This window comes from Trachinotus anak, unplaced genomic scaffold (assembly GCF_046630095.1).
Source record: "Trachinotus anak isolate AG129_WGS33_773 ecotype Australia unplaced genomic scaffold, CSIRO_AGI_Tana_v1 ptg000007l, whole genome shotgun sequence".
NCBI classification, from domain to species: Eukaryota; Metazoa; Chordata; class Actinopteri; order Carangiformes; family Carangidae; genus Trachinotus; species Trachinotus anak.
The window spans coordinates 8,523,480-8,539,424 of NW_027273858.1; the positions used below are offsets into that span (position 1 = coordinate 8,523,480).

General features: G+C 43.1%; 1 protein-coding gene across 2 annotated transcripts in view; it reads right to left on the minus strand.

The window, feature by feature from the left end:
* The window catches only part of LOC139622728 (phytanoyl-CoA hydroxylase-interacting protein-like), an 18,384-nt gene extending 4,257 nt beyond the window's left edge, over positions 1-14,127 (minus strand). Inside the window, exons 1-4 of one of the 2 annotated variants that reach the window (XM_071480267.1) lie at positions 13,573-14,127; positions 3,604-3,800; positions 2,049-2,223; positions 69-186 (exon numbers count right to left, since the gene is read on the minus strand). In XM_071480267.1, coding sequence (XP_071336368.1) covers positions 69-186; positions 2,049-2,223; positions 3,604-3,800; positions 13,573-13,678 — 596 coding nt within the window. In that variant the 5' untranslated portion in view covers positions 13,679-14,127. Of the gene's footprint in view, positions 1-68; positions 187-2,048; positions 2,224-2,504; positions 3,574-3,603; positions 3,801-13,572 lie in introns of those variants that run through there. The other variant, XM_071480268.1, reaches the window with a different exon arrangement.
* Positions 14,128-15,945: the final 1,818 nt, after the last annotated feature.

Consider the following 15,945-nt stretch of genomic DNA (forward strand, 5'->3'; position numbering starts at 1 on the left):
TGGCTACAAGCAGTTTCCTCTGGAGTGGAATGCATTAATCTAAAACTACGTCATCATCTCTTGCTTACCTGGCATGATCAAAATACTCTTTATTCTGGTTCCTGTAGAAGACAGAGAAACGCAGCATACGGCCAGCGATGACCTCCGCCTTCTCCAACAGCTGGTTTAGATGCACTGTGGAGTAATCTGTAAAAAAGACACACGCAAATCATCCTGAAAATTAATATGCTATCATTAACCGAAATGCCAGTTTCATTTATCCAGCGCATTTCAATGCTTTACATTAAAAGACAGGATATAAAAATGTGGATATACACATGTGAAAATGCACAGCACTGAAAAACCCAATAACATCAACACAACCAAACAGAACTTCTCTGTGGAAATAGTTGGAATGGACCTCAAGTCAGCAGGCTGCTTGTTCCAGAGAACAGGACCGCAGTAACTGAAAAGGCCCCGACCAGACATGGATCTAATTCTGGGTCCAGCTAAAAAATGACCTGAGAGGCCTGATGGGGTTATTATCAGGAGGATCGGAAATTTACAAATGTCACTAGTCACAAATGTAAGTAGTTAATCAAATGTCAGTAGTTTCATTAAATTCTTTAATTATAAAGAACAACAGTGACTATGTGCTTAATACGTACTCCAGGATCCCGAGACTCCTCTCTCCCTACCGTCTCCAAGTTTAAATGAGTCAGCATTAAGACCAAAATCATTGTCAGTCAGTCTCGTAATATAATCTACTTTCACTCACCACCATGTAAGCAGCTCTGCCAAATGGTTGTGGAGTTTATCCAAAGCATATAAAAAAAAAATCATAACGATCTAAGCATTTTCTTCCATTCCAATTTTGCCACAAGCACTTGAACACATCACTGAGGAAGATTTGGGTAAGAGAGAAAAAAAATACTCTGCTCTCTATTGCAACAATAAATTTGAACTGAACAAAAATGAAAGGTTGATTTTTATTACTGTAATGTCAAGCAGCTTTCAAGCCTCTGCATGTTGAAGAAAAAGTCATTCAGCAGAGTAGCTCCTTTTTTGACCTTCAGCCCTTTTTTTTTATATAGTAATTGAAGGTCTTGGCAGCATCTGTAAGAATTCTCCATCATATTCTCTTACTATGCTTTCATCACACACACACACACACACACACACACACACACACACACCATCATCACAGCACTTTTAGCCTTACAAGCTTCATGGCTCCAGGGATGTCAATGCTAGTCTGTCAGTCGGTCGGTGTACCACTTAGGTCTTGACATAAATATGTCATCAACTATTGGCTTACAGACATTCATGGTCCCAAAACTATGAATCCTAATGATTTTAGTGGTCCCCTGATTTTTTTCTCCAGCACCACCAGCAGGGTGACATTTTTTGGCTTTGAGTGAAATGTCTTGACATCTATTGAATGGATTGCAATGAAATTTGGTTCAGATATTCAATCCTAGTAATCCTGGAGGGGGGCGGGGGGTGAATCCTAATACCTCTGCTCAGAGTTTCTATTTGTCAATACTTTGGTTTATGATAAACTGATGACATTCCTATCACCTTCACCTGTACTTTGTGTTAAGTGTTAATTAGCAAATGTTAATGTTGTGATTACGTGGTGTGTGTTTTACACCACTGCACACCTCCCCACCCTCTCTGATAAATTCTGCCCTCAAGTCTCTATACCATCATCCCGCTCCCCTTCTCCCCTCCCCCACTCTAAGCCTCTAGCCAGCGATGTTGAACTCAGTGACCTCTGCATCAGAAGATATACAGCATAAGTCCCCTCCTTCCTCTAATCCTTCTTTTTCCACACCCTCTCCTCCTCCATCTCTCCATCCATCTTCCATTCACTCAGTACAAATGAGCCTCCCTTTAATATTCACACTCATACTGTATTGTGCTCTATCATCCACTCCATTCTTCTCTAAACACCCTCCACTGTTGTCTTCTGTGGTTGTCGGTCACTTCCAAAAATCAAAGGCAGCAGTGATGTCTTACATCCTGAAAATGTATGCGCTCATGGCACTGTGAACTGTATTACTCACCAGCAGTGCAGAACTCGATGATCTCGCTCCACTCGGAGACGGCGTAGTCCCCGTCAGTCTGTTTTGATGCGGTCTGCACGGCCACGGTGTACTCCGTGCGAGGGCTCAGGAACCAGTGGCCCCGAACCGTCATGGGCAGGGGCACTGCCTTGGCCACCAGCTTGGTAGGAACATCCTGGGAGTGCAGGAAGAGAAGAGGGAAGGCGAAATGAGGTGAATGATGACAGGAAGGAATGAGTCAGAAAAAGACTCTCCGTTTATGGCTTTCTTTCAGCCACATGCAGAGATTTGCAGACATCTGCTTGTAAACACACATATGCACACATTTCGTTACAGATTGTAAGCGTTAATGAAGAAATGATCTGGGAGGACATCGAGCCACACAACCTCCTCTCCACCATGAGGACCTGGAAAGAGGACAGACTGCACAAACCAAACACCAAGCACATAATTTACCCATCCAGGAGAAGGAAACAAACACACAGAGGGAAGAGAGCGACAAGGAGGCTGGGACTCCTGGAGGACGAAAACCCAGACACAAAACATCTAGAACTGTCCAGCGCAGAGAGCCTGAGTAATAAGAGAGGGCTGGGAGGAGAAGATCAGTGGAGAGAGAGAGAGAGAGAAAGATAGGCACACAGCCTGGACACTCGTATGCTTGAGGGAATAAACAAACAGAGGGTACGAGAGATGCAATGGTTATCGGAGAGGAAACCCTTAACTACACAGCACTCAGGAAGTGACTACAGGAGGAAAGGAAGTGGGCTGATGGAAGGAGTCTGCGAGATCAAACCAGATCACCGACTGTCCACTGAAGGAGCTGCAGCCTTCCTGCTGCTGCGACTGCTTTCAGGCTGTGTGAGCGATATTAGCCATTTAGAGCTCGGAGAAAAACAGCTCGCTGTGGAGTCTTTGAACAAACCCACCTTGAAATGAGTCTTTTTTGCCTCAAGCGTGAAAAGAAAGGTTATCTTGAGGAAAAACATGGTGAACCTATGTTACGTGTTTCAGCTTCAAATCGGTCATTTTAGGATTCAAACATCAAAGGTGATCACACCTCAGGATGTTTGTAGCACTGAAATAACTATCAGTGTTGCTAATATGATAATGCAGAATGGTTATGGCCATGAAGTGGCCTGAAGTGGAGATTGTATATCGAGAATAATACTGTTTATAGTTGTTGTTTTAACAATACTTTTTTGCTGCTCTCTTGGCCAGGTAGCTGCTAAAAAAGAGATTTCAATCTCAAGGAGACTTTTACCTGTTTGAATAAAGGAATGGATTGTTGCGAGAATTATTCATATTATTTTGTAATTTGGTGAAGGGTACTCAAAGATTTATCTTGATTTATACTGGCACATTGCCTAGTTTGTGCTTTAGGGGCTCTGTGTGATTTTTCAATTTTCTCCCGGTAAATCACATTATTACCAAACCTCTCGTTCCTTCCTTTTTATGAAATGCAGCAAAATCCACTCAGCGAGACCTCAACAAGAGGCCTTTTGTTGAGTCATCTCTCTGTAGTGTTGCTGTTTATCCGAGCTGATTCAAGTGTTACCTTGTGCTTGAACTTGTTTGAGTTTTTGTTCTCCTTCTTGTTCAGGTCAATGAAGTAGTGTGTGATGCGCTCCTTGCTGCGCGCCTCCATGTCCCAGCAGATCTTGAAGGAGTCGCAGGTGATGTTGCTGATCTTGATGTTCTGAGGAACAGGTAGCTCCTCCATCTCAGAGATGCTGCCGTCCTGGGATTTGCTCCCTGTGAAGTTGAAAAAACAATAAGTAATGTTGACGTTATGGTTCACATCAATGTCGAATAGAACAACAAATTGCACCAAAACAAAATGACATATTCATTCATATTAACTGTAGTAATCCTTTGAAAACAGATGAGTGCTCTGATGAGTGAAGTTAAGTTGAATTTGATACAATATCTGTTTTGAATCTTTGCTCATTATGACTTGAGTGTTAAGAGACATTGATCAGTGATCGCAAGTCACGTTTTTATTTTCTGAGAAACGTTTTTCACCCTCTTCTCTTTCTTACTGAATAAAACCCCCCATACCTCTACAGTCTCTCAGTAATTATTCCACAAACAGCACTCACTATAGTATATCTGCCATATCACACATGCACAAAGAAGTGCCTGCATTGCCAACTACCATATATGTTGCCATGGAAACACATCAGCCCCTCACTGCACACATACACCTATCTTCTTCCCAGAGCATACGTGGCATTAAATATTTCAAACACTGCTGATTGAATCCCCTCCCCTCTGGACAGAGATGGATTCATTTATAATCAGCAGTAAGAAAAAAAATGCTGCAGGCAATTCACATTAGCCTGCGACAACATCATTTCAAGTAGAGATGAAAGTCACAGAACTTCGGCCATTTAATTAAGTTGGGTAAACTTGGAAAATTTCAGTTTCACAGACAGAGAGGCCATAACAACATTGTTTTTTCTCATCCATTTGTCAGGTCCCTGTAAGCAACACAACATGTAGCAAAGGAGTACAACCCAAAGTGCGCACGGAGGCCAATGAAAATGTCAATAGTTGAATGAGAGCTTTGTAGTATTAGGATGAATATAGACTTTGCGTCACACTCGGAGACGCCCACTTGGCATGGCAACAATGTGTTTTCTGTGCACGCCCTGGGGTCTAAACACGACAGTGAGTAAAATTCAAGAATGTAGAATTTGGGAGTAATGCACAACACAACTTTACTCTATAGAGAGTGAACAATGGCAGAAGCAGTGGAGCATGGAACATCCATCTCCACTCATCAGCTGAGAGAGGGCGAGATAAAAGGGTAATCCCATAATTGGGCTGTGTGGACTCTCCTGTCTCGCCTCCACACAACTCGCTAACAGCGGAGCATTTGTAGATATAGTCACTTTAGGAAATAGCCAAACTGAAGGTCACTCCTACACCCAGTGTGTATCCTGCCCTTGATAGTTGCCTTGCAATTTTATTCCGGTTTGGCTCTTTTTCGGATGATGACTTATGACTGTCTTAAAATAAAGTCCATAAGAGGCAAATGTATAGTCTTTACTGCCACATCAGAGACCAGACCCCCCCCACCCCCCCGCCCCCACTTTTGTCCTAATCACTAGTTCCTAATCACGACTAGCTGATTACTGCAAATAATCATCTTTAACCTAAACAGACAGACCCCTTATTGTTACGTTCTTGGACAACATTGCTCAAGATGAACTGCATCTAAATATATGTTACGCACATATAAAGTTAGCGTGAGAAAGACGATTTTCACAGAAAATAAATGTTAGAAAACTTCACACTCTAGTAAGTCAGTGTTTTTAAACATATTATCTAGATTTAATGCACGTGGATAAACTATATACTAGGGGCACTGGAGAGATTCTTCAGTATGCAAACAAGCCAGCAGCTGCGTCCTCAGCCTAGCTGCACTATGATGGACACGATCCAGGCACTTCTAGACTCTCTGCTTTCATTTGTAACAAACATGTCATCCTGCTGCTGATGCACATTTAAAGACCATCTCATTATACTTAAACCCTAAGGAGCAGATAAGTTTGGCTTAGACTGAGAGGGTCAACACAGGACATGACGGTGCAGACCTCTGTCAGAAAGTGCACGGCCAGACAGTGATCTCAGCACTGTAATGCCCCCCCCCGAGACTTTCTGTTGCTGACCTCTGACAAAACAACAACAAAACAAAAAAACTACAAGGGCTGCTGTCACTCTCTGACATCCGTACCAGGGAAAGATGAAATATAACCGCAGGAAATGAAATATTGCTAGGGACTTTTTTGGAAGATTTCAAAAAATCCCTAAGTTCAGACTTTTCACAAAAATGCTGAGTAATGGAGGCCTAAGGAACAGATAGTACAAGTTTATTTCAAATGCAGATACTATTGCATATTTTATAGGAATTCCTAATCACTCACTTTTGTGCTGATTCGTCACTGACAATAAAACATAACCTTTCAAGTTACTCATTCTATCCCAAATAATCCTCATTACTCAGACTACCTGCAGTAAATGACTGTAAACATGAACCTAAACCAAACAGCAAAGATGAAAAACCTGCTAACTCAGTTGCTGTGTTGTGCCTGAAGCAGAGTAAGTTCCTTGTCCTCTGCTCCTCAAAATGTGAATGTCAACACTGATGTTTCCCTTCAAACGCTCGACCCGATGTAGGTCTTTGCCCTCCCACCTCCTTCAGACTCATGCTGACGTAGCTCCTGTTTACTCTAATGCTCTCCTAATGAACCTGCAAATGGAGGCACAGTAAGGCTTTCCGAACACAGTCAGATATTGCCGACATTACACTCTGAAGGCTACTCAGTCAAGCTAAAAGTGATGCTATCAGGGAAAACAAGCTCTGGAGGTAGAAATCTAAGGAAATGCTCATGAGACAGAGATCTGCAACCACAACTGTTCCCTGTTCTGCATGTTCTTTAAAAAAGGAAACAATATAAAAACATGAATTTATTTAAAAAACACAATGTTACAGTTAACAAATTCAATTAAGCAGTTTTCCAACATGCTAACAAATCCATTATCAAAAAGATTAAATACAATTAACCACAACTTGAGTAAGAATCTAAATGCAAATTTAATATAAACCAGGTAGCTTGCCTGCAGGTAAACACACTGGTTTTGTGAGATCCAGTGACTAAGCTCCACTCTGAATCCTCTGGGACTGTGAGAGCACAGGATGAAAGATGGAGGAGTGAAAGCCAAGGATGAAGGTCAAGCATTAAGAGAGAGGGTAAAACCTTTTTCAGTCTCAAACGGGAGGCCTAAACCCTCAGTGTGACTTGAATTTATATGCTAGTATTGTACCCCAGCTTTTTGTACTTGCACCAGGGTTGTGACTGTAGCAAATATTAATTTTGTGGAGTCATAATTTCACCATGCAACCAATTACACTGTAATGTTCCTCTGTCAGTTTGTTTTATTATCTATTACACTGTATTATAATTCTATGCATGAAGTGGAAGGTGGGGGAGTTTTGCCTAATCATGATCAAGCAAAATGAGAGTCAGCTTTAGAGCCCTTGCTTAGGAGCTTAGGAGCACAGATTATTCATGCTGTGCACACATGTACAGGGGGTTCAACATGACATATGAGGACATTCTGCTTGATAGATATAAGCATTGCACATGCTTCAGCAGAGAAAATGCAGCACAAAGAAATATCTGCACGACTGCAGGTGGAAAGCCGATTCTGCCAAACCCTATCAAATGGACCTTATTGTGTATTGCCCTTTTACTCAGTGTGCAGTCAAATGTCAGTGTGGAATAGCAATAGATGCAGAAGGATCAATAAAAATCTTGTTAACATGCATACATAGGGCCATCCTAATGGCTCTCTGTGGTTGGATTTGTTACAGTCACACCTGGTTTGATTCTGTAGTGCTCTTTACTGGTGAGAGGTAAGTGATTTAATTTCCATTCAGGCCATCTACACAATGTAAATGTACTCACAGCTGCAGTGGTGGTTTGTCATAAAAGCACTGACCATGTGAGACTATGGTGCTCCATTTGAAGGTCCATGCTTCTTAATTTCAAAACAAGTCAACTTTCATTCAAGGTTACTGTTGAAAAACCAATTTTCAATATTGTTGGCAGGTGTATGATGTGAAAAAAAAGAACTGGCAGATGATAGTAGCACTGACTGCCTTTGACTGCACAAGTGGGCACTCAGACAGACGAGCCTCCTACTTTTTAAGTTGCAGTGTTAGGTCTAAAATTGAACTGAAGACATGAGCAGAGCAACAGACACTCACTAGGCACTGATGTTTGCACGCCTTTGAAATCACGGCTTGTTTCTCTCGATGCACAGGCTAGACTGAGACAAAGACCATGCTCAGAGTGAGAGAAGCTGCCAAAAGAAAAGCATCTTTCTCTCAGAGTGAGACAAACAATGCCCTGTTCATCAGGGTTACACAGTCTGTGTTCTACCTTTTACAAATCAATAAGCTCCCGAATAGCGAACAAAGACACTTTAATAACACAAACTTCAGTGGAAAAATGGGTTCGGCTAAGAATTGACACATCCCTATTCTTACAAATTATTGAAATAGAAGACCCTCAGGGAGGACAGATCTGCTTTTCCAAGACCAGAATGAGTCATCATTTCTCATTTGCATAGAATTTGAATTCTCAAACAACAGGCTGCTGTAAAGTCCTTAAGCTTTTTTTTGTAGCACCAGTCTTTATTTTCTGTATGGATATTATGCACCAGCAGTCAGGCACTGAATGGCAAATTAACATGAATGTTTGAAACTGATTTTCACGGTCAGAAACTGCAATCAATCTTAAATAAAATAGTGAAGTCAAATGACAGTAAATATATTAGCAGCTGATAGATGACTGCTTGGGACCTGTACATCTTGCCAGCACAGTCATGGCACAACTGCTCACATTGAACACTGGCCAAACCAAGATGCCTGCTTACTCAGTCGATGCTTTATGTCATAAGGCCGGCCTGCTGTTGCACCATGTTGGAACATATTGGATAAGCTCTCCTTAAGTCCACCAAGTAACAGTTATCACAGGAGTTTACCAGACTATTCAAGGCTAAGAGTCTGCCCTTTGATACAGCAGCGCTTTAAGATAAGATCGCCTTTATTAGTCCCGCAGTGGGGAAATTCACAGTGTTACAGCAGCAAAGTGGCAGTGCAGAGAACAGGAAAGCTGCAGAAACTGCAATAACAAATATTTAGAATGATACATAATAACAATATAATAATGTAGCTACTAAATATATAGATAGATACAAAAAATTACATATTTACAACAACAGTAGCTAATGCATGAGGAAAAAGCTAAGATCAGCATGCTAACATAACATCTTAGCTTAGGCTTTAACCATGCTAACATTGGCTAATTAGCAGTGAAAACTCACTGGCTGATGGTAATGTAATTTGCAGGTATTTGCATTTACTTTTACATTTACTCATTTGCTTTTACCCAAAGCGACTGACAAGTGCGGGACTAAAGCTTCAGTGCAGTAGGAGACCTTGAAGTAAGTTCGAAGTACTAAATCTGTTCTATGGGGTGAAGTGCAAGGAGATCAGGTACTGAACTGCACTGCACGCCTAGTTAGGCATATTACAGTGTGGTGTTAGGAGAGGAGGTGCTGTCTGAGGAGATGAGTCTTCAAAAGATTTTTGAAGACCGAGAGGGACGCCCTTGCTCTGATAGCATTTCTTTGCTCATTGTACTGGTGAGAAACCAACAATGAGAACAGTCTGGACTGTGATTGCCTTGTGTGCAGGGATTGCAGTGTCAGACGACATTCCTTGGAGGAATGCAGTGGCCAAAAAAGGAACGCATGCCTGTATGATTTAGCTCAAGGAGATGGGTGCAGACCCAGAAGTCCAATGTCTAAAATCTAGTGACTTAATTGATTCGGGTGGCCATGGGTAGCCAGTGGAGGTCAATGTGCAGTGGAGTGACATGTGACCTTTTGCACTGATCAAAGACTAGATGCTTCAGTGCATTCTGGACCATCTGTATGATTTTGGCTGCTCCCTAGTAGTTGAGATGAGAGACTTTGGCCTGTACCAAGAGTTGGGTGGTGTACTGAGTCAGGTAAGACCTGATTTTTCTTATGTTGTATAGTGCAAAATGGTGCGAATGGGACAGAGATGCAACATCGTTAGAGAGGGATAGCTGAATCACTCAGGTTTCCTGGAGCCTTGCCTGGGGTGAGGCAATTTTGATGCTGATATTGTGATGGAGAAACTGACTGGCTGGGATGACAAAGAGTTAGGTCTTAGAGAGGTTTAGTTAGTGGCATTCCTTCTTCCGTGTGGATATGTCTGAGAGACAAGCTGAGATCCAAGCCAAGACTGTGGGCTCATCTGGCAGGAACGATAGGTATAGTTGGGTGTCGTCTGCATGTTGATATGAGAAGCCAAGCCAGTGGATAATTGGACCCAAAGTGATGGTGTACCGATCCTTGGGGCTCCCCTGTGGGGAGGGGATGGGATAGCAATGTTCGTCCTTGCCATGACACATTGAAGGAGTGCCAAGTGAGATAGGATTCAAACCCAGAAAGCGCTTTGCCCGAGACGCACATATCGGAGAGTACAGATAGCAGGATGCAGTGGTCAAAGGCTCCTGATATGTCCAGCAAGAAAAGCACTGGAGAGAGAAAAAAAACTGACCTGACGATAGAGCTAGATTAAGTGAAGTGAAGCGTATTAATCCCCAGAGTTGGTACAATCCATCCTGAGGGGAACACGGATATCTAGATAGCAAATTTCATTTAAATCAATCAATTGTAGTTGGGACATTTCACAGGAAACAAAAAACAAAAAAATGTCAACCTCAGCGTAGTGCTAGAGGAAAAGTCAGGGGATACTAAAAACAGTAGACTTTATCTTCTGAGGATCTTGGATAGCTATATCAAAATTCATGGCAATTTCATGCAATAGTTGTTGAGATATTTTGGTTTGGACTAAAGCGGTGGACTGACCATTAGACCAACATTACCATCAACAGAGGAACATGACTAGAAGGTTACCAAAAATCTTTTGTCTTGCAGCACATTTGGAACAGTGAAATAAAAAAAAAAGGCCCCTGCATAATTGTTTCCCCCAGTCCCTATTTAATGTGTTTCTCAGCTCCACTGTGGTTTTGCAGGGATTAAAAAGTAAGCCTTTCGTTTAAGTGTTGTGACACTGCATTGAGAAAACAATGCCATCATCGATTAGAAATTGGCAGGCTCTATCTATCTACCTATCTATCTGTCTATCTATCATTGACGTAGACACATGCACATACACACACACAAACTGCCAGACTGAGGGTGTCACAGCTGGAGTGGCAGTATTTTGGGCAGAGAGATTTCACAGAGCGCAGACACAGTACTTGGTTGCATAAATGGCACTCATCCATCACAGCAACTTAATTATGTCAGCAGCCACGGCGCAAAGGTCTTGCAAGACATGTTGTGTGTATTTCATTACCCCCTGTAAGCACGCACTAACTGTGGATATAAAATCAAAATGGTGGTCCCAGTCAGCCTTGCAGAGGTTGGTGACAAATTTGTATCCAGTAGCTTCCAACATGATAGAAGCAGTTCTCTGTGTCCCCATACCTCTGCAAACCAGTGACAGAGACTTCTTTTTTGATTCTGTAATTTTCCCACTACTTTCCACTCTTAGCCAAACATTCCCTACCCCCTACTTATTCATGCCACAACCCCATCACTAAACTGAACCATTAAGGCTGCAACACTCCCTCTAACACAGGACAGACACAGAATCAACTTGTAGCCCACACACTCCTTTTGTACATTGAAATGCTAAAACAGTCCTCAGTGTGTGTGAGAGAGCTCTTTCCCACAGACTACTGAAGCTGCATGCATTTCCATTTGCTACGTCAGCATCGGCACATAAGCCTCTCCTGCTTGCAATTAAATATTAATGGATTTGGGAGATAAATTTAGAAAGCTATGTGAAACTGAAATGAATATGGTCCTTGGAAGAATGTGCATATTGGCCCGATAACAAAGCAGTCCATTTCCAAGAAAGCTAAAAGTGGGCTATGCAGACTTCTACATGGGGTGTGGCAAGGAAAGTGTGAACTACACAATATCTCTAGAGGTCAAATAAGAAACTACTACGTCAAAATTCAGAGGGTGGTCAAAATAGCAGGAACACTAATTTAATCCAAACACAACAATGCATTCTGAACAGAATTTAACATCACATGCTTCACTTACTGTTTCCTGAAGAAGTACTTCACTGGATTGCATTTTACATTCATAGTATACAGATACAGCATGTGTGTGTCTGTCAAAAGCTGTTGTTGTCCATATTAACGAGTGAATTTTTGTGTATATAAGCTGCAATATGGCCAGATTATAATGACATTGGCATGCATTGTGAAGTAATATTTAAACTGCACAGATGGTAATAGGAGTCTTCCATGTAAACCATTTATAGGACATAATTATAACATTGCTGTATCTGAACTAGCATTTTTTAGAAGCTACTTGGCTATACCACATCCACCAATTGTTGTAGACAATCTACATAGAAGGTAGACATTGTGGCTGTGTTGCTCCATAAACAGAGAATATGTGGGTGTCAGACGCACTACTGACACACAAAGGGCAATCTACTTGACAAATAGGAAAGTGGTTGTTATGCTGCAAAGACCAGGCTTATCAAAAAAGCTGTAAACCTGCAGCATAGGAGGCACAACTCTAGCAAAAGGATCCAAAGTCCAGCCCCAGCCTGCACCCCATTATTAAAATTACAGCTTTAGAATGAGGCCAGCAAAGCACTAAGAGGATATAAAATGCATCCTGCTGTATTACATTATGAGAAGCAGCTCTGGCATATGAGAAAACGAGTCAGTGTGGTACAGTGACTACACTGTGATCAAATGCTGGGGGTCATTTGAAGGCTCAACGAAGACACACCACTGACTCCATGCACTTTAACCGGCCAATCCAAATGCCGATCAAGAGAATCTGGGAGGCTATAGCTAAGAAAATGAAATCCATTCAGACATGCAAAAAGGTGGGATCTCATTTGACTGCCATGCATGTGAATCAATCTACAATCTGAAATGAAAAGGGATCTCTGCCTGCATGAGCTTTGACTCAGATGTGGAATCATTGATTTGTAATTTCACTGATGGGTGTGTAGGGCTGCACCGCCTGTGCACATACACATGTGGGTGCAGCCATGTTTGAGCCTCTCATTCTCTCCTGATGATGACTTGCTTTTTTTCCCTCCTCACCATTATATTCGCATCAGGGTTCAGCCTGGCTCGTGTAAAAACTGCTCATCCATTCTGACATTGTAAAACTAGCCTTATAGATGCCTTCTGATCTGTGATCACATTCATATCAACTCCTTTATTTGATGGTAAATATCCAGAAAACTTTTGGATTCTGGGGAGTCAGCGACAGACTGTTCACCATAGATGCAGGTGGATGACTTGATGAATTACACATTTAAACCCGGGGGGAGAGTTTTTGTGAGTTGAGGATGGGGTATGAGATTAAAAACAGAGTCACTTGTGAGCATAAAAAGTACAAGCTGCCATGCACTATGTGCAAATAAACTGATTAAGGCAGCTCCCTTAAGAAAAAGAGCAGAAGCAGCGGTTATAGGCGGGGTGGCTGCCGGCCTCTGTCCATGTCTGTGGTGCTGAAAGAAAGACACTCATCGCTTAATACTGTTTCCTCGCCTGAGCATATTCAGTTTGCTGATATATACATTTCCTCTGAGCGGGGACCCCTCTCTTATGAATGAACAAAATTGTTGCCACTGTAAAGACGCTCAGCCACGCCACACACGCACAAGCACAAGCGCACCATCCATCCAAGGAACCGGCAGAGCCACCGGCCCCTACTTCCCTGCAAACACACAATAAGGGTACAGCATGCAGCTAAAAAACCAATGACAAACAGTCTGCACGCGTTGCAGCGGCTCTGAAAATAAGAACAGGCCCCAATGCACCGATATAAATCGCGAATATCTCAACACAGGCAAACCTCTCCTTACCATCTCGTTCGCATAACTGTATGGCGTCTAGGCTCAGGTCCTTGATCATCCCCTCGCAGGGACTTAATGGACTGGTGATGTTGTGCGCCAAGCCTGGTACCTCCATCTCTGCAGAAGAGCCTGGATGATGCTACTGGTGAATTGCTGTCGCCGGTTAAACGTCGTCCGCGGGACTTGCACAACAGCAGGCTTTCGGTCCACGGTCGTCAAGGCAGGAGAAAAGAAAGAGAAAGAGAGACGGGTTTCCAGTCAGCCCCCCTGCCGCTCGCAGCTCTCCTCTCTGTCTCCTGGGTGGTGCGGCTAGTGGCGCGTCAGCGGAATCGTCACGGGCGCGAACAACAGCGAAGGAAAAAAAAAAAAAAAAAACCCGCCACAGTTCAGGTTTTCTCACCGTGAAGCATAGCAGCTTCTGCAGAGACGCGTTGAAACGTGTGAAACAGCCGGTAAAGCGCAAAGATGCCGGTCAGCCTGTGCGTTTATCTCATGTCGTGCGCTCCTCATGCAAGCGGCGCTTCTGTGCCTTTCAGAGCCACAAGTGTGTGTGTGTGTGTGTGTGTGTGTGTGTGTGTGTGTGTGTGTGTGTGTGTGTGTGTGTGTGTGTGTGTTATTCCGCTGCGGGACAGTTGAACATGAATAGTTCAGCGGATTAGTGCAGAGACGTTCCGCAAATTCAGTGGCCTCTTATGTAACCAGATTAGCCCGGTGTTCATCTTCGGTTTAGGTCTCAATGCAGACCGTCCACACACACACACACACACACTCCCGTTCTTTCCTATTCCACGTCCAACGTCGTCACAGTAAGGGTCTCTCATGTCCTTATTTGGTGAGGTGTAGCCCACTCTCGCAGGGGCGCAGGTGCAAGTGGAGCACACAGTGATGAGCTGGGGGATGACTCTGGCTTAATGAATGAGCCGCCGTCCCTCTGCTTCCCACAGACCATCCTTCTTGTGTTGTAGACATAATGGCACATAATAAAACGGAAAACCCTGTCAGTTCATAGCCTGAAAGCCATACTTTATGCTGAGCTGTGTGTGTGTGTGTGTGTTTGCAATTATCTCCCTTAGGACTACTACACCCTCTTTATCAGTGGCCCACAGAGACAGGATTGCCAAGGCATAAAAGGTCAAGTTCGAGGGTAAACTGTGGCTCAACACACACTACAGCTGCAGGCCCCTCTTAGAACAGTATTTGGCCATTCAGAAGTAAAACCTGATCATTATGGAGCCATTTTCATCCTTATATTTCCTAAAGCAGCCTCATCTCCTCCTCATACTGCACGGGGAGGATCAGAGTGAGGCGGTGTCACTTTCTATTTGTTTTTGTCCCTCTCAGTGTTATACAAGGCGCCCTGAGGAGAGGCGACAGACTGTTTATCTATTCAGCAGACAACGGTTTCTGCAGCTGCGCCTGTGGGACCCCTGAGTCATGCTATTCCTAAAGGCAGGGGAGAGACTGCACTATAGTCTACACTGAATCATGAATTATAGTAGGGAAGCCACCCTAACTCATCTCTGTGTGAGGCATACATCAGCATCACCTCTGAATTTGGAGCAGAGGAGGGAGAGTAACAGAAACAGTAACTGTCCATACATGAGGTACAGTAAACGACAGCCCAGTTGGTGAGCATTTTCATGCACATTGCAGGATTAGAAAATGGGGTTGTGGCAGGCAGGCGAATTAAAGTCCTAGTAAGCTCATAATCACTGTGGCATTCAGATTCAGTGGGAAACATATTAGATGCACTACTGAAGGCTATTCCTATTATTCCACGCTCAGATTTCATGAAGGCAATGCTGCATCTGGCTCAAATTTCCTGCCTGGGAAATACAAGTCATTAAAAGTGAAGGTCAGCATGCTGATCACTCCCTGCAAACACAGGGCCATCTGTGTCTGAGCAGAGGACACTGCTAGATTCAGTATCAACAGATGAAATGATCTCTGATTTGAAACCAAACCTATTTTTGGATATGCATTATAGGAAGGCTATATGTAGCATTATGCTTTTATACATCTACTATATGGCTATAATTTACCCGGCTGTTCAAGATAGCTTGATTACACAGCATCTATGTAAATGACTCTGTTTCCACTGTAATTACATAAACTAGAAAGTAAGCTCATCAAAAGTCTTTGGGCAGTGAATTGAAACATAAGCAAGAAGAGGGCTCAGCTAATGGCCCAACGTGTGCCAGTTTTGAAAGCTCATTGTTATGTATGCCATCATCTATTTCTCTTTGTCTCCCTCCCCCTTCCCATTTCCACACTCTGCCTGCTGTGCTTATCTGGTATGGGAGAGGAGAAGGAGGAGGAGGAGGAGGAGGTGGAGGATGAGGCTGACCGATTCTGGAGGGTTCCTTCTCACCCTACCTCCAT